Below are 18,620 nucleotides of genomic sequence, written 5' to 3' on the forward strand. Positions count from 1 at the left end.
AAGCCTGGCTCTACCAGGAGAAGGTGACCAGATAGTAGTACAGCCTGGCTATACCAGCTCTACCAGGAGAAGGTGAGCAGATAGTAGTACAGCCTGGAGAAGGTGAGCAGATAATAGTGCAGCCCGCCTACACCAGCTCTACCAGGAGAACGAGAGCAGATGGTAGTACAGCCTGGCTCTACCAGAAGAAGGTGACCAGCTAGTAGCACAGCCTGGCAACACCAGCGCTACCAGGAGAAGGTGACCAGATGGTAGTACAGCTTGGCTCTACCAGGAGAAGGTGACCAGATAGTATCACAGCCTGGCTACACCAGATCTTCCAGGAGAAGGTGAGCAGATAGTAGTACAGCCTGGCTACACAAGCTCTACCAAGAGAAGGTGATCTGATAGTAGTGCAGCCGGGCTCTACCAGGAGAAGGTGACCAGCTAGTAGTGCAGCCGGGCTCTACCAGGAGAAGGTGACCAGCTAGTAGTGCAGCCTGGCTATACCAGTTCTACCAGGAAAAGGTGACCAGATAGTAGTGCAGCCTGTCTACACCAGCTCTACCAGGAGAAGGTGACCACATAGTTGTACAGCCTGGCTACACAAGCTCTACCAGCAGAAGGTGAGCAGATAGTAGTACAGCCTGGCTACACAAGCTCTACCAGGAGAAGGTGAGCAGATAGTAGTACAGCCTAGCTACACAAGCTCTACCAGGAGAAGGTGAGCAGATAGTAGTTAAGCCTGGCTCTACCAGGAGAAGGTGACCAGATAGTAGTACAGCCTGGCTATACCAGCTCTACCAGGAGAAGGTGAGCAGATAGTAGCAAAGCCTGGATAAACCAGCTCTACCAGGAGAAGGTGAGCAGATAGTAGTACAGTCTGGCTACACAAGCTCTACCAGGAGAAGGTGACCAGCTAGTAGTACAGCCTGGCTACACAAGCTCTACCAGGAGAAGGTGACCAGCTAGTAGTACAGCCTGGCTACACAAGCTCTACCAGGAGAAGGTGAGCAGATAGTAGTTAAGCCTGGCTACACAAGCTCTACCAGGAGAAGGTGAGCAGACAGTAGTACAGCCTGGCTACACAAGCTCTACCAGGAGAAGGTGAGCAGATAGTAGTACAGCCTGGCTCTACCAGGAGAAGGTGAGCAGATAGTAGTTCAGCCTGGCTCTACCAGGAGAAGGTGAGCAGTCAGTAGTACAGCCTGGCTCTACCAGGAGAAGGTGAGCATATAGTAGTACAGCATGGCTCTACCAGGAGAAGGTGAGCAGATAGTAGTTCAGCCTGGCTCTACCAGGAGAAGGTGAGCAGTCAGTAGTACAGCCTGGCTCTACCAGGAGAAGGTGAGCAGATAGTAGTTAAGCCTGGCTACACAAGCTCTACCAGAGAAGGTGAGCAGACAGTAGTACAGCCTGGCTACACAAGCTCTACCAGGAGAAGGTGAGCAGATAGTAGTACAGCCTGGCTCTACCAGGAGAAGGTGAGCAGATAGTAGTTCAGCCTGGCTCTACCAGGAGAAGGTGAGCAGTCAGTAGTACAGCCTGGCTCTACCAGGAGAAGGTGAGCAGATAGTAGTACAGCCTGGCTCTACCAGGAGAAGGTGAGCAGATAGTAGTTCAGCCTGGCTCTACCAGGAGAAGGTGAGCAGTCAGTAGTACAGCCTGGCTCTACCAGGAGAAGGTGAGCAGATAGTAGTACAGCCTGGCTCTACCAGGAGAAGGTGAGCAGATAGTAGTACAGCCTGGCTCTACCAGGAGAAGGTGAGCAGATAGTAGTACAGCATGGCTCTACCAGGAGAAGGTGAGCAGATAGTAGTACAGCATGGCTCTACCAGGAGAAGGTGAGCAGATAGTAGTACAGCATGGCTCTACCAGGAGAAGGTGAGCAGATAGTAGTACAGCATGGCTACACAAGCTCTACCAGGAGAAGGTGAGCAGATAGTAGTACAGCATGGCTACACAAGCTCTACCAGGAGAAGGTGAGCAGATAGTAGTACAGCCTGGCTACACAAGCTCTACCAGGAGAAGGTGAGCAGATAGTAGCACAGCCTGGTAATGGCAGGGGGTCTATCATGTTGCTCGTCCTGTATGATGTTATTGGTCTGGACGGTTTTTCTTTTGCCTCCAGAATTGGTATAGACAATTGAGATGACTGTTTCTGACACTTAGAGGTCTTGTTTTTCAGGATGCTCTACAAGAGCAGTATATCCAGGAGGGCACCTTCCCGGGCACGCAGATTGTTCCCCCCCGCCGGCCTTGGGGGCTGCTGAACTTCCTGTTCTGGGCTACGCTTCTTCTGTCGCCACTTATCTCGTTTGCTATTGGCATCTTTGCCAGCGGCTCCCCGCTGCTCATCCTGTCATTTATGGGGTTCATGTGGACAGGTAGTGTTGGCTGGGGCTTCCTTGGCTTTTTTCCTTCTCCTGGTGGTCTCCCGTCTCTCAATGACCTTGTTTTTTTGTATTTTCTCTGTAGCCTCCTTTGCTGTAAGACGTCTGATCGGTGTGACGGAGATCGAGCGAGGCTCCAGTTATGGTAACAGTGCTGCGAAGAAGACAGAGTAGATGCGGGCGGTGTGATCCGGAGGCAGTCTGGACTTTATCTTGCTTTCTCTTTCGTACTAACATGAACTGAGGGGGAGGACCTGCCTTCTGCGACTGGCACCAAGAGCCAGTAGGAATCTGCCATTTCATGGGCACCAGAACAAGCTGCTCGGGCTGTGACACCAATGTCCTCAGCTCCTCACTTCTACACGCTGGTCCCCATGTTGCAAGCCTTCCATGCTTGTCTTCACCACCTATAGTATTACTGGCTGTTCTCCGCTTCTACCCCATAAGATTTTGAGTTTTTTGACCTTCACGTCTCTGCTGTCACAACATTGGCCTCATCACTGGAATTAAGACAAACTGAGCCGGCCACGGTGTGACATTACCCAGCCCTGCAATCATGTCTTCTGCTCCTTGTAGGTGGAGCTCTGCAGCCGTGTGCACAACCCCCACACATTGCCCCGCAGCCACGTGCACAACCTCACACATTGCCCCGCAGCCACGTGCACAACCCCCACACATTGCCCCGCAGCCACGTGCACAACCCCCACACATTGCCCCGCAGCCACGTGCACAATCCCCACACATTGCCCCACAGCCACGTGCACAACCCCCACACATCACGCACATTGCTCTGCAGACAGAGACAGCTCTGTACACAGCAGCTACTGTGAATGTATTGTTCTGTACCTGCTCAAATCACTCCATTATTTTATAAGTAATCACTGGACCCAGGTCATGGTCCTGAAGCTGAGGATCCGACCCACAGTCACCTCTGCTCTTCTTTTTCTTCTGGAGCTCTGTGTCTCCAGTACTTGAGGGGCCGTGTCATATCACGTGGCTGCCTCTACCAGGGACTATCAGTTTAGCTCTTAACATGTCGGTAGCATGTAACGGACCAGACGAGGCAGCTTCACATAATATCATGTATGAATCTTTCCCATAGGGAGGAGATACTAAGTGTAGGGCTAATCCTGTGTGCACAGAGCGGTCATCGGAGAGGCGTCCTCCATGTCTCCAGCTGTCTGCTCTTCAGTGTCCACACACACAACATCTGTGTGTCATACACTGTAGTGATGCTTCCATGTTGTTGCCTGTCTGATCACCCCCCCCCCCCTGTAAAGATAAACTAGGAGTAAATAAAGAGATGAAACCTGCGCTGATTTGTCACAATGAGTCCATTCTCGTTTGAGAACAATGTCTGATCACTTTATTTTTCAGAAATATTGTCATCTCTATTGATCAAGGTTTGATGCATTATCCAGAGGTTTTCCATTGGCTTAGATCATGTGGCCATGTCATTGTTTCCTGGATGCACAAAATAGAGAAAGATATTTTCACTATGACCGGAGCTCCAAGATTTCTAAAACTTCGATGAACAGCACCAATCTTCAATTTCTCCTGCTGAAAGTATGTCACCATTCAGACTAGCACCATCGCATTCTCATTCTCCTCCTTTATTATATTGTAACTGGAAGAAAATATGCAGGCAGATGGTGTGGTACGTTCCAACAAGGTTAAAATTTATTCCAGTTCATTATACTCACAAAAATCCAATAAAAATGCGCATATCACAAATTCACATAACGGGACGCTAGCTTTCTATCCGCCCGACCCAGGGTTTCGCCGGCAAGGCTTCTTCCGGCCTTGCCGGCGAAACCCTGGGTCGGGCGGATAGAAAGCTAGCGTCCCGTTATGTGAATTTGTGATATGCGCATTTTTATTGGATTTTTGTGAGTATAATGAACTGGAATAAATTTTAACCTTGTTGGAACGTACCACACCATCTGCCTGCATATTTTCTTCCAGTTACAATATAATAAAGGAGGAGAATGAGAATGCGATGGTGCTAGTCTGAATGGTGACATACTTTCAGCAGGAGAAATTGAAGATTGGTGCTGTTCATCGAAGTTTTAGAAATCTTGGAGCTCCGGTCATAGTGAAAATATTTTTCTCTATTTTGTGGACTTTTTCAAAGACTGTGTGGACCGGTCTTATACCGTGAGTAGCTCCTTAAGGGGCAAAACTGTGCACCACAAACAACTGTGTTTTATTGTTTCCTGGATGCGCTGGCTCTAGGTGTGATGGAGGTCATCTGGTGACTAGTGTAATACTCATCCCGTGGGTGCCTGCTGTGTTATGTATATGACTGAGGGTAGTGCATGCGCTGGCTCTAGGTGTGATGTGAAGTCATCTGGTGATGGTAGCGTAATATTAATCTGGTGGGTGGCTGCTGTGTCATATACAGTCATGGCCAAAAGTTCTGAGAATGATACAAATGTTGATTGTTACAAAGTCTTCTGCATCAGGTTTTATAATGGCAATTTTCATATACTCCAGAATGTTATAAAGAGGGATCAGCTTAACAGCAATTCATTACAAAGTCAATATTTGCCTAGAAATTGAACATTTTCCCTCCAAAACACATTTCCCCTTCATTGCAGGGCCTTAGGCGGAGCAGCGGCCATGGTGTCAGTGATGTCCCCAGTAACACAGGTGCGGGGGCTGATGGGGACAGGGCTGGAGATCAATCTGTCAGGATTTAGTAACAATCTCACCCCTGGACACTTTACAAGGAGCCTGGTGCTTGGCATCATTGTTTCTCTTCTGTTAACCATGGTTATCTCTAAAGAAACAAAAGCAGTCATCATTGCACTGCACAAAACTGGCCGAACAGGGAAGAGTATCGCAGCGAAAAAGATTGCCCCTCAGTCACCAATCTATCGCATCAGCAAGGAATCCAAGGAGAGAGACTCCATTGTTACCAAAAAGGCTCCAGGAGCCCAAGAAGGAGCAGCCAGCGCCAGGAGCGTCTCTTACAAGTGTCTCAGCTTGGGGATGAGGCTCCCAGCATCGCAGAGCTTGCTCAGGAATGGCAGCGGCAGGTGTGAGGCATCTGCACGCACTGTGACACTGCGGAGACTCCTGGAGCAAGGCCTGGTGTCCAGGAGGGCAGCACAGAAGCCGCTTCTCTCCAGAAACCATCAGGGACAGACGGATATTCTGCAGGAGGGGCAGGGAGTGGACGCTGAGGACTGGGGGAAAGGCATTGTCTCTGATGAATCCCCTTTCCGATTGTTGGGAGAAGACAAGGTGAGCGATGCCCCCAGTCCTGTCTCCTGCACCTGTAAAGCTCCTGCAGCCATTCATGTGGGGGGGGGGGCGGCTTCTCAGTCAAGGGAATCGGCCTAAAAACACCTCCATGAATAAAGAATGGAGCAGAATGTCCTCCAGGAGCCGCTTCTCCCGACCCTCCAGGAGCAGATGGTGATGAGCAATGCCTCCTCCAGCATGATGGAGCACCGGCCATAAAGGGGAGAACTAAATGGCTCCGGGAACAGAACACAGAGATTCTGGGTCCATGGCCCGGGAACAGAACACAGAGATTCTGGGTCCATGGCTCCGGGAACAGAACACAGAGATTCTGGGTCCATGGCCCGGGAACAGAACACAGAGATTCTGGGTCCATGGCCCGGGAACAGAACACAGAGATTCTGGGTCCATGGCCCGGGAACAGAACACAGAGATTCTGGGTCCATGGCCCGGGAACAGAACACAGAGATTCTGGGTCCATGGCCGGGAACAGAACACAGAGATTCTGGGTCCATGGCCGGGAACAGAACACAGAGATTCTGGGTCCATGGCTCCGGGAACAGAACACAGAGATTCTGGCTCCATGGCTCCGGGAACAGAACACAGAGATTCTGGGTCCATGGCTCCGGGAACAGAACACAGAGATTCTGGGTCCATGGCCTGGAGACTCCCCAGATCTTATCCCATTGAGAACTTGTGGTCAATCATCAGGAGACGGGGGACAAACAAAACCCAACACATTGTGACAGAATGCAGCAGTGATTTGCAGGAATGGACGGGATCAGTCAGGATCTGGTGCAGGAGGTGAGTGAGAGCTGCCAGGGAGAATTGCAGAGGTCCTGAAGAAGAAGGAGAGGTCCTGCAGATACTGACTGGCTGCAGTAACTCCTCCCACCTGACAATAAAAGCTTCTGCTCCCCATAATATGATTGCACTTGTATCTCTGTATGTGATAAACATCTGACAGACCAGAGGGACACATCATGTGACAAGAGGAGATTTGTGTCATTCTCAAAACGTTTGCCCATGACTGTATATGACTGAGGCTAGTGCAGGCGCTGGCTATAGGTGTGATGTGTGAGGTCATCTGGTGACTGTAGTGTAATACTCATCGGGTTGGTGGCTGCTGTGTTATATATGACTGAGGGTAACACAAGTGCAGACTCTAGGTGTAATGTGAGGTCATCTGGTGACTAGTGTAATACTCATATGGTGGGTGGCCGCTGTGTTATATATATGACTGAGGGTAGTGCGTGGTTAGTTGTGATGTGAAGTTATCTAGTGCCTGTAGTGTAAAACTCATCCAGTGGGTAGCGCATGCACTGAGGCCTTCTGTGCAGTGCAGGCGTATGAAGCATCGGAGGCCTCCTGTGCAGCGCAGGCGTATGGAGCCTCGGAGGCCTCCTGTGCAGCGCAGGCGTATGGAGCCTCGGAGGCCTTCTGTGCAGCGCAGGCGTATGGAGCCTCGGAGGCCTCCTGTGCAGTGCAGGCGTATGGAGCCTCGGAGGCCTTCTGTGCAGCGCAGGCGTATGGAGCCTTGGAGGCCTCCTGTGCAGTGCAGGCGTATGAAGCATCGGAGGCCTCCTGTGCAGTGCAGGCGTATGGAGCCTCGGAGGCCTTCTGTGCAGCGCAGGCGTATGGAGCCTCGGAGGCCTTCTGTGCAGTGCAGGCGTATGGAGCCTCGGAGGCCTTCTGTGCAGCGCAGGCGTATGGAGCCTCGGAGGCCTCCTGTGCAGTGCAGGCGTATGGAGCCTCGGAGGCCTTCTGTGCAGCGCAGGCGTATGGAGCCTCGGAGGCCTCCTGTGCAGTGCAGGCGTATGGAGCCTCGGAGGCCTCCTGTGCAGCGCAGGCGTATGGAGCCTCGGAGGCCTCCTGTGCAGCGCAGGCGTATGGAGCCTCGGAGGCCTTCTGTGCAGCGCAGGCGTATGGAGCCTCGGAGGCCTTCTGTGCAGCGCAGGCGTATGGAGCCTCGGAGGCCTCCTGTGCAGTGCAGGCGTATGGAGCCTCGGAGGCCTCCTGTGCAGCGCAGGCGTATGGAGCCTCGGAGGCCTCCTGTGCAGCGCAGGCGTATGGAGCCTCGGAGGCCTCCTGTGCAGTGCAGGCGTATGAAGCATCGGAGGCCTCCTGTGCAGTGCAGGCTTATGGAGCCTCGGAGGCCTTCTGTGCAGCGCAGGCGTATGGAGCCTCGGAGACCTCCTGTGCAGCGCAGGCGTATGAAGCATCGGAGGCCTCCTGTGCAGTGCAGGCGTATGGAGCCTCGGAGGCCTCCTGTGCAGTGCAGGCGTATGAAGCATCGGAGGCCTTCTGTGCAGCGCAGGCGTATGGAGCCTCGGAGGGCTTCTGTGCAGCGCAGGCGTATGGAGCCTCGGAGGCCTCCTGGGTTAAGGTGAGTCTTGGACATGTTTTGTGACCCTAAAGAATTGTAAAGAATAAAAACTTCAATGACTGGATCAGATCCCGCACACAGCGCTGGGTATGCAGGGAGACCCTTCTGCACAGGGATGGGGTGGTCTGCAGATAGGGGACAGCTTCCACACACTTTAGTAAAAATCAGTAATTGAATATAAACTGTCTTTTGGGGAGGGGGGGGGGTCCTCTCTGAGAGGTTTCACTGAATATATATGTTTATTCCTATGTAGTTGTTTATGGTGTAGGTGGACATGTTGTAATATATCTTTGTGATGTAGTAGATTCCTGTGTGATGCATGGATCCAGTGCTCTGTGTCTCCTCCGCTCTGCACTACATCTTTGTACAAGCAGTAACACTGATTCTGTGTCCTGATTGGCTGAGCTGTTTGTGCATGTTCATATGAATGCCCTCAATGCTCTGGCCTCACTGCCCATAGGTGATGTCACAACCAGGAGGTCCCGCCCACTTCAGGAGAAACGGAAAGGATTTTGCAGCGTGATAAACCCATTGGCTCTATCTTGAAGCTGGCAAGAAGCCATTAGCAGGGCCCAGATATCGCTGGAATTGTTGGCACAGGCTTCTCCAGCTCTGGTAGGCCCATTTCTTGACAAGTCACTTTTACAGTTAAGCTTTGAATGGGTTGTACCGGCCTAGCGTCCCACATTCACAGCATTGTGTAGGGCTCGCCCGTGTTACCTTCTCTTAATAGCGATGCAGCTTGTGATACTGGATGGGTAATGGATGGTACCGAAACACCCACTAAAGTCTTAGGTGAAATGATGACCCAACAATCTTAATTTGTGTTCCTTTCTCCTTAAACGTAGAGAGTAAGCCCAGAGGCGGGTGTGAACTGGGCCTAAGGACAATAGATCTGCAGAGGACGCGGTCCTCGTTATTTTTAGTTCTCCCTCCATTACTATGTAGCCGGGTGTCCATGTCGCCATTCCGTGTCAAATCACATCTCGGCGAGAAATCTCCAGACCTTTGTGTCCACAGAACATTTGGACCTGTTTCAGCTACACAAATCTGTGGGACCAAGGACTGGACAATGTGCCCTGGTCTTCCTCAAAGAGAGAATCTACACGAACAGGCGCAGTCCAACAGTGATAGGACCCTGAACTCTGTGCCACCGCTGGAGGGCGCTCGGGGTTCCCTGCACTTCATAGATGGTCTTCTAGCTTTTCTTCTCTTAGAAATCACAATCTGTGCTCCAAGACATTGTGTAAGAGCCTGAGAAAAAAGGATGGAAACCCAATGTGCAGTCCACACTAATGTTTCTGCATTAGTGTAGCTACATCACAACCAAAACCAAACCTAAATCATTAATTGTTCTGCACCATAGCGAAGTTTCAGACAGAAGTGGCGCTGGTATTAAACAGTCACAGAAACAGCAGGTTGTACCAGAGAGACAGAGACTGGAAGAGTCACAGAGAGACATCAGCAGGTTGTACAGAGATACAGAGACTGGAAGAGTCACAGAGAGACATCAGCAGGTTGTACAGAGATACAGAGACTGGAAGAGTCACAGAGAGACATCAGCAGGTTGTACCAGAGATACAGAGACTGGAAGAGTCACAGAGACATCAGCAGGTTGTGCCAGAGATACAGAGACTGGAAGAGTCACAGAGAGACATCAGCAGGTTGTGCCAGAGATACAGAGACTGGAAGAGTCACAGAGAGACATCAGCAGGTTGTACCAGAGATACAGAGAGACTGAAAGAGTCACAGAGAGACATCAGCAGGTTGTACCAGAGATACAGAGACTGGAAGAGTCACAGAGAGACATCAGCAGGTTGTACAGAGATACAGAGACTGGAAGAGTCACAGAGAGACATCAGCAGGTTGTACAGAGATACAGAGACTGGAAGAGTCACAGAGAGACATCAGCAGGTTGTACCAGAGATACAGAGAGACTGAAAGAGTCACAGAGAGACATCAGCAGGTTGTACCAGAGATACAGAGACTGGAAGAGTCACAGAGAGACATCAGCAGGTTGTACAGAGATACAGAGACTGGAAGAGTCACAGAGAGACATCAGCAGGTTGTACCAGAGATACAGAGACTGGACGAGTCACAGAGAGACATCAGCAGGTTGTACCAGATATACAGAGACTGGAAGAGTCACAGAGAGACATCAGCAGGTTGTACCAGAGATACAGAGACTGGAAGAGTCACAGAGAGACATCAGCAGGTTGTACCAGAGAGACAGAGACTGGACGAGTCACAGAGAGACATCAGCAGGTTGTACCAGAGATACAGAGACTGGAAGAGTCACAGAGAGACATCAGCAGGTTGTACCAGAGATACAGAGACTGGAAGAGTCACAGAGAGACATCAGCAGGTTGTACCAGAGATACAGAGAGACTGGAAGAGTCACAGAGAGACATCAGCAGGTTGTACCAGAGATACAGAGACTGGAAGAGTCACAGAGAGACATCAGCAGGTTGTACCAGAGATACAGAGACTGGAAGAGTCACAGAGAGACATCAGCAGGTTGTACCAGAGATACAGAGACTGGAAGAGTCACAGAGAGACATCAGCAGGTTGTACCAGAGATACAGAGACTGGAAGAGTCACAGAGAGACATCAGCAGGTTGTACCAGAGATACAGAGACTGGAAGAGTCACAGAGAGACATCAGCAGGTTGTACCAGAGATACAGAGACTGGAAGAGTCACAGAGAGACATCACCAGGTTGTACAGAGATACAGAGACTGGAAGAGTCACAGAGAGACATCAGCAGGTTGTACAGAGATACAGAGACTGGAAGAGTCACAGAGAGACATCAGCAGGTTGTACCAGAGATACAGAGACTGGAAGAGTCACAGAGACATCAGCAGGTTGTGCCAGAGATACAGAGACTGGAAGAGTCACAGAGAGACATCAGCAGGTTGTACAGAGATACATACAGAGACTGGAAGAGTCACAGAGAGACATCAGCAGGTTGTACCAGAGATACAGAGAGACTGAAAGAGTCACAGAGAGACATCAGCAGGTTGTACCAGAGAGACAGAGACTGGACGAGTCACAGAGAGACATCAGCAGGTTGTACCAGATATACAGAGACTTGAAGAGTCACAGAGAGACATCAGCAGGTTGTACCAGAGATACAGAGACTGGAAGAGTCACAGAGAGACATCAGCAGGTTGTACCAGAGAGAGAGAGACTGGACGAGTCACAGAGAGACATCAGCAGGTTGTACCAGAGATACAAAGACTGGAAGAGTCACAGAGAGACATCAGCAGGTTGTACCAGAGATACAGAGACTGGAAGAGTCACAGAGAGACATCAGCAGGTTGTACCAGAGATACAGAGACTGGAAGAGTCACAGAGAGACATCAGCAGGTTGTACAGAGAGACAGAGACTGGAAGAGTCACAGAGAGACATCAGCAGGTTGTACCAGAGATACAGAGACATCAGCAGGTTGTACCAGAGATACAGAGACTGGAAGAGTCACAGAGACATCAGCAGGTTGTACCAGATATACAGAGAGACTGAAAGAGTCACAGAGAGACATCAGCAGGTTGTACCAGAGATACAGAGAGACTGAAAGAGTCACAGAGAGACATCAGCAGGTTGTACAGAGATACAGAGACTGGAAGAGTCACAGAGAGACATCAGCAGGTTGTACCAGAGATACAGAGACTGGAAGAGTCACAGAGAGACATCAGCAGGTTGTACCAGAGATACAGAGACATCAGCAGGTTGTACCAGAGATACAGAGACTGGAAGAGTCACAGAGAGACATCAGCAGGTTGTACAGAGAGACAGAGACTGGAAGAGTCACAGAGAGACATCAGCAGGTTGTACCAGAGATACAGAGACATCAGCAGGTTGTACCAGAGATACAGAGACTGGAAGAGTCACAGAGACATCAGCAGGTTGTACCAGATATACAGAGAGACTGAAAGAGTCACAGAGAGACATCAGCAGGTTGTACCAGAGATACAGAGAGACTGAAAGAGTCACAGAGAGACATCAGCAGGTTGTACAGAGATACAGAGACTGGAAGAGTCACAGAGAGACATCAGCAGGTTGTACCAGAGATACAGAGAGACTGAAAGAGTCACAGAGAGACATCAGCAGGTTGTACAGAGATACAGAGACTGGAAGAGTCACAGAGAGACATCAGCAGGTTGTACCAGAGATACAGAGAGACTGAAAGAGTCACAGAGAGACATCAGCAGGTTGTACCAGAGATACAGAGAGACTGAAAGAGTCACAGAGAGACATCAGCAGGTTGTACAGAGATACAGAGACTGGAAGAGTCACAGAGAGACATCAGCAGGTTGTACCAGAGATACAAAGACTGGAAGAGTCACAGAGAGACATCAGCAGGTTGTACCAGATATACAGAGAGACTGAAAGAGTCACAGAGAGACATCAGCAGGTTGTACCAGAGATACAGAGAGACTGAAAGAGTCACAGAGAGACATCAGCAGGTTGTACAGAGATACAGAGACTGGAAGAGTCACAGAGAGACATCAGCAGGTTGTACCAGAGATACAAAGACTGGAAGAGTCACAGAGAGACATCAGCAGGTTGTACCAGAGATACAGAGACTGGAAGAGTCACAGAGAGACATCAGCAGGTTGTACCAGAGATACAGAGACTGGAAGAGTCACAGAGAGACATCAGCAGGTTGTACCAGAGATACAGAGACTGGAAGAGTCACAGAGAGACATCAGCAGGTTGTACCAGAGATACAGAGACTGGAAGAGTCACAGAGAGACATCAGCAGGTTGTACCAGAGATACAGAGACTGGAAGAGTCACAGAGAGACATCAGCAGGTTGTACCAGAGATACAGAGACTGGAAGAGTCACAGAGACATCAGCAGGTTGTACCAGATATACAGAGAGACTGAAAGAGTCACATAGAGACATCAGCAGGTTGTACCAGAGATACAGAGAGACTGAAAGAGTCACAGAGAGACATCAGCAGGTTGTACAGAGATACAGAGACTGGAAGAGTCACATAGAGACATCAGCAGGTTGTACCAGAGATACAGAGAGACTGAAAGAGTCACAGAGAGACATCAGCAGGTTGTACAGAGATACAGAGACTGGAAGAGTCATAGAGAGACATCAGCAGGTTGTACCAGAGATACAGAGACTGGAAGAGTCACAGAGAGACATCAGCAGGTTTTACCAGAGATACAGAGACATCAGCAGGTTGTACCAGAGATACAGAGACTGGAAGAGTCACAGAGAGACATCAGCAGGTTGTACAGAGAGACAGAGACTGGAAGAGTCACAGAGAGACATCAGCAGGTTGTACCAGAGATACAGAGACATCAGCAGGTTGTACCAGAGATACAGAGAGACTGAAAGAGTCACAGAGAGACATCAGCAGGTTGTACAGAGATACAGAGACTGGAAGAGTCACAGAGAGACATCAGCAGGTTGTACCAGAGATACAAAGACTGGAAGAGTCACAGAGAGACATCAGCAGGTTGTACCAGAGATACAGAGACTGGAAGAGTCACAGAGAGACATCAGCAGGTTGTACCAGAGATACAGAGACTGGAAGAGTCACAGAGAGACATCAGCAGGTTGTACCAGAGATACAGAGACTGGAAGAGTCACAGAGAGACATCAGCAGGTTGTACCAGAGATACAGAGACTGGAAGAGTCACAGAGAGACATCAGCAGGTTGTACCAGAGATACAGAGACTGGAAGAGTCACAGAGAGACATCAGCAGGTTGTACCAGAGATACAGAGACTGGAAGAGTCACAGAGACATCAGCAGGTTGTACCAGATATACAGAGAGACTGAAAGAGTCACATAGAGACATCAGCAGGTTGTACCAGAGATACAGAGAGACTGAAAGAGTCACAGAGAGACATCAGCAGGTTGTACAGAGATACAGAGACTGGAAGAGTCATAGAGAGACATCAGCAGGTTGTACCAGAGATACAGAGACTGGAAGAGTCACAGAGAGACATCAGCAGGTTTTACCAGAGATACAGAGACATCAGCAGGTTGTACCAGAGATACAGAGACTGGAAGAGTCACAGAGAGACATCAGCAGGTTGTACAGAGAGACAGAGACTGGAAGAGTCACAGAGAGACATCAGCAGGTTGTACCAGAGATACAGAGACATCAGCAGGTTGTACCAGAGATACAGAGACTGGAAGAGTCACAGAGACATCAGCAGGTTGTACCAGATATACAGAGAGACTGAAAGAGTCACAGAGAGACATCAGCAGGTTGTACCAGAGATACAGAGAGACTGAAAGAGTCACAGAGAGACATCAGCAGGTTGTACAGAGATACAGAGACTGGAAGAGTCACAGAGAGACATCAGCAGGTTGTACCAGAGATACAGAGACTGGAAGAGTCACAGAGAGACATCAGCAGGTTGTACCAGAGATACAGAGACATCAGCAGGTTGTACCAGAGATACAGAGACTGGAAGAGTCACAGAGAGACATCAGCAGGTTGTACAGAGAGACAGAGACTGGAAGAGTCACAGAGAGACATCAGCAGGTTGTACCAGAGATACAGAGACATCAGCAGGTTGTACCAGAGATACAGAGACTGGAAGAGTCACAGAGAGACATCAGCAGGTTGTACCAGAGATACAGAGACTGGAAGAGTCACAGAGAGACATCAGCAGGTTGTACCAGAGATACAGAGACTGGAAGAGTCACAGAGAGACATCAGCAGGTTGTACTAGAGATACAGAGACTGGAAGAGTCACAGAGAGACATCAGCAGGTTGTACAGAGATACAGAGACTGGAAGAGTCACAGAGAGACATCAGCAGGTTGTACCAGAGATACAGAGACTGGAAGAGTTTGGGGTGGTGTTGGGGGGAAGGGGGCACAGTGTTGGGGTGGTGTTGGGGGTAGGGAGCACAGTGTTGGGGTGGTGTAGGGGGGTCAAGGGGCACAGTGTTGGGGTGGTGTAAGGAGGTCAGGGGGCACAGTGTTGGGGGGTAGGAAGCACAGTGTTGGGGGGGCAGGGGGCACAGGGTTGGTGTTGGGGGGTAGGGAGCACAGTGTTGGGGTGGTGTTGGGGGGCAGGGGGCACAGGGTTGGGTGGTAGGGAGCAAAGTGTTGGGGTGGTGTTGGGGGGCAGGGGGCACAGGGTTGGGGGTAGGGAGCACAGTGATGGGGTGGTGTTGGGGGGGTAGGGAGCACAGTGTTGGGGTGGTGTTGGGGGTAGGGAGCACAGTGTTGGGGTGGTGTTGGGGATAAGGGGGGACAGTTTAGGGTGGTGTATTGGGGTAGGGTGCACATTGTTGGGGTGGTGTTGGGGAGGCAGGGGAAAGTATTGGGGTGGTGTTGGGAGGCAGGGGGCACAGTGTTGGGGTGGTGTTGGGAGCAGGGGGCACAGTGTTGGGGTGGTGTTGGGGGTAAGGGGGGACAGTGTTGGGTTGGTGTTGGGGGGTAGGGGGGGTGTTGGGGGGTAGGGGACAGTGTTTGGGTGGTGTTGGGGGGTAGGGGACAGTGTTGGGGAGGTGTTGAGGTGGTGTTGGGGGGTAGGGGGCACAGTGTTGGGGTGGTGTTGGGGGGCAGGGGGCACAGTGTTGGGGAGTAGGGAGCACAGTGTTGGGGTGGTGTTGGGGGGTAGAGGGCAGAGTGTTGGGGTGGTGTTGGGGGCACAGTGTTGGGGGTAGGGGGCACAGTGTAGGGGGGAAGGGGGCACAGTGTTGGGGTTGTGTTGGGGGTACGGGGCACAGTGTTGGGGTGGTGTTGGGGGTCAGGGCAGTGTTGGGGGTACGGGGCACAGTGTTGGGGGTAGGGGCCACAGTGTTGGGGTGGTGTTGGGGGGAAGGGGGCACAGTGTTGGGGTGGTGTTGGGGGGGTAGGGAGCACAGTGTTGGGGTGGTGTTGGGGGGTAGGGAGCACAGTGTTGGGGTGGTGTTGGGGGGTAGGGAGCACAGTTTTGGGGTGGTATTGGGGGGTAGGGAGCACAGTGTTGGGGTGGTGTGGGGGGAAGGGGGCACAGTGTTGGGGTGGTGTTGGGGAGAAGAGAGCACAGTGTTTGGGGGAAGGGGGCACAGTGTTGCGGTGGTGTTGGGGGGCAGTGTAGGGGGCAGGGGGTGTTGGTGTTGGGTGGTGCCGGTGCTTGGGGGTGTTGGCATTGGGTGGTGCCGGTGCTCAGGGTTGTTGGTGTTGGGTGGTGCTGGTGCTCGGGGGTGTTGGGAAGTGCTGTTGCTCGAGGGTGTTGGTGTTGGGTGGTGCTGGTGCTTGGAGGTGTTGGTGTTAGGTGGTGCTGGTGCTCGGGGGTGTTGGTGTTGGGAGGTGCCTGTGCTTCGGGGTGTTGGTGTTGGGAGGTGCCAGTGCTCGGGGGTGTTGGGAGGTGCTGGGGTTTTGGTGTTGGGTGGTGGCGGTGCTCAGGGGTGTTGGTGTTGGGAGGTGCCGATGCTCAGGGCTGTTGGTTGGTGTTGGGTGGTGCTGGTGCTCGGGGGTGTTGGTGCTTAGGGGTGTTGGGTGGTGCCGGTGCTTGAGGGGGGGGGGTTGGTGTTGGGTGGTGCTGGTGCTCGGGGGTGTTGGTGTTGTGTGGTGCCGGTGCTCGGGGGGAAGGGGTTGGTGTTGGGTGGTGCTGGTGCTCGGGGGTGTTGGTGTTTGGTGGTGCTGGTGCTCTGAGGTGTTGGTGTTGGGTGCCGGTGCTCGGGGGGGGGTGTTGGTGTTGGGTGGTGCAGGTGCTCGAGGGTGTTGGTGTTGGGTGGTGCTGGTGCTTGGAGATGTTGGTGTTGGGTGGTACTGGTGCTCGGAGGTGTTGGGTGGTGCAGGTGGTCGGGGGTGTTGGGTGGTGCAGGTGGTCGGGGGTGTTGGTGTTGGGAGGTGCCGGTGCTCGGGGGTGTTGGTGTTGGGAGGTGCTGGTGCTCGGGGTTGTTGGTGTTGGGTGGTGCTGGGGCTCGGAGGGGTTGGTGTTGGGTGCCGGTGCTCGGGGTTGTTGGGTGGTGCTGGTGCTCGAGGGTGTTGGGAGGTGCTGTTGTTCGGAGGTGTTGGTGTTGGGTGGTGCCGGTGCTCGGGGGGGTATTGGTGTTGGGAGGTGCCGGTGCTCGGGGGTGTTGGTGTTAGGTGGTGCCGCTGCTCGTGGGTGTTGGGTGGTGCTGTTCCTGGTGCCAGTGCTTGGGGGGTGTTGGTGTTGGGTGGTGCCGGTGCTTGGGGGTGTTGGTGTTGGGTGGTGCCGGTGCTCGGGGGTGTTGGAAGGTGCTGGTGCTCGGGGGGTGTTGGTGTTTGGAGGTGCTGGTGCTTGGGGGTGTTGGGTGGTGCTGCTGCTCGGGGGTGTTGGGAGGTGCCGGTGCTCGGGGGTGTTGGGAGGTGCCGGTGCTCGGGGGTGTTGATGTTGGGAGGTGCTGGTGCTCAGGGGTGTTGGGTGGTGCTGTTCCTGGTGCTCGGGGGTGTTTGGAGGTGCTGGTGCTCAGGGGTGTTGGGTGGTGTCGGTGCTTGAGGGGGGGGGAGGGGGTTGGTGTTGGGTGCCGGTGCTCGGGGTTGTTGGGTGGTGCTGGTGCTCGGGGGTGTTGGGAGGTGCTGGTGCTCGGAGGTGTTGGTGTTGGGTGGTGCCGGTGCTCGGGTGAGGTATTGGTGTTGGGAGGTGCCGGTGCTCGGGGGTGTTGGTGTTGGGTGGTGCCGGTGCTCGAGGGTGTTGGGTGGTGCTGTTCCTGGTGCCAGTGCTTGGGGGGTGTTGGGTGGTGCTGGTGCTCGGGGGTGTTGGTGTTGGGTGGTGCCGGTGCTCGGGGGTGTTGGGTGGTGCTGTTCCTGGTGCCAGTGCTTGGGGGGTGTTGGTGTTGGGTGGTGCTGGTGCTCGGGGGTGTTGGTGTTGGGTGGTGCTGGTGCTCGGGGGGTGTTGTTGTTGGGAAGTGCTGGTGCTTGGGGGTGTTGATGTTGGGTGGTGCCGGTGCTCGGGGCTGTTGGTGTTAGGTGGTGCTGGTGCTCGGAGGTGTTGGTGTTGGGTGGTGCCGGTGCTCGGGGGGGGGGGTGTTGGTGTTGGGTGGTGCAGGTGCTCGGGGGTATTGTTGTTGGGTGGTGCTGGTGCTTGGAGGTGTTGGGTGGTGCAGGTGCTCGGGGGTGTTGTTGTTGGGTGGTGCTGGTGCTTGGAAGTGTTGGGTGGTGCTGGTGCTCGGAGGTGTTGGTGTTGGCTGGTGCCGGTGCTCGGGGGTTGTTGGTGTTGGGTGGTGCTGGTGCTCGGGGGTGTTGGTGTTGGGTGGTGCCGGTGCTCGGGGGGGGTGTTGGTGTTGGGAGGTGCCGGTGCTCGGGGGTGTTGGTGTTGGGTGGTGCCGGTGCTCGGGGATGTTGGTGTTGGGTGGTGCTGGTACTCGGAGGTGTTGGGTGGTGCTGGTGCTCGGAGGTGTTGGGTGGTGCAGGTGGTCGGGGGTGTTGGGTGGTGCAGGTGGTCAGGGGTGCTGGTGTTGGGAGGTGCCGGTGCTCGGGGGTGTTGGTGTTGGGAGCTGCCGGTGCTCGGAGATGTTGGTGTTGGGTGGTGCTGGTGCTCGGAGGTGTTGGTGTTGGGTGCCGGTGATCGGGGTTGTTGGGTGGTGCTGGTGCTCGGGGGTGTTGGTGTTGGGTGGTGCCAATGCTCGGAGGGGTATTGGTGTTGGGAGGTGCCGGTGCTCGGGGGTGTTGGTGTTG

The 18,620-nt window shown here is 52.8% G+C and overlaps 1 protein-coding gene across 2 annotated transcripts in view; it reads left to right on the plus strand.

Moving 5' to 3' along the window:
- LOC140111068 (1-acyl-sn-glycerol-3-phosphate acyltransferase gamma-like) overlaps positions 1-3,686 on the plus strand; it is a 34,623-nt gene extending 30,937 nt beyond the window's left edge. For both annotated transcript variants that reach the window (XM_072132314.1, XM_072132315.1), the window contains exons 8-9: positions 2,168-2,366; positions 2,458-3,686. In XM_072132314.1, coding sequence (XP_071988415.1) covers positions 2,168-2,366; positions 2,458-2,546 — 288 coding nt within the window. In that variant the 3' untranslated portion in view covers positions 2,547-3,686. The remainder of the gene's footprint in view (positions 1-2,167; positions 2,367-2,457) is intronic.
- Positions 3,687-18,620: the final 14,934 nt, after the last annotated feature.

This window comes from Engystomops pustulosus, unplaced genomic scaffold, assembly GCF_040894005.1.
Source record: "Engystomops pustulosus unplaced genomic scaffold, aEngPut4.maternal MAT_SCAFFOLD_374, whole genome shotgun sequence".
In the NCBI taxonomy this organism is placed as follows: Eukaryota; Metazoa; Chordata; class Amphibia; order Anura; family Leptodactylidae; genus Engystomops; species Engystomops pustulosus.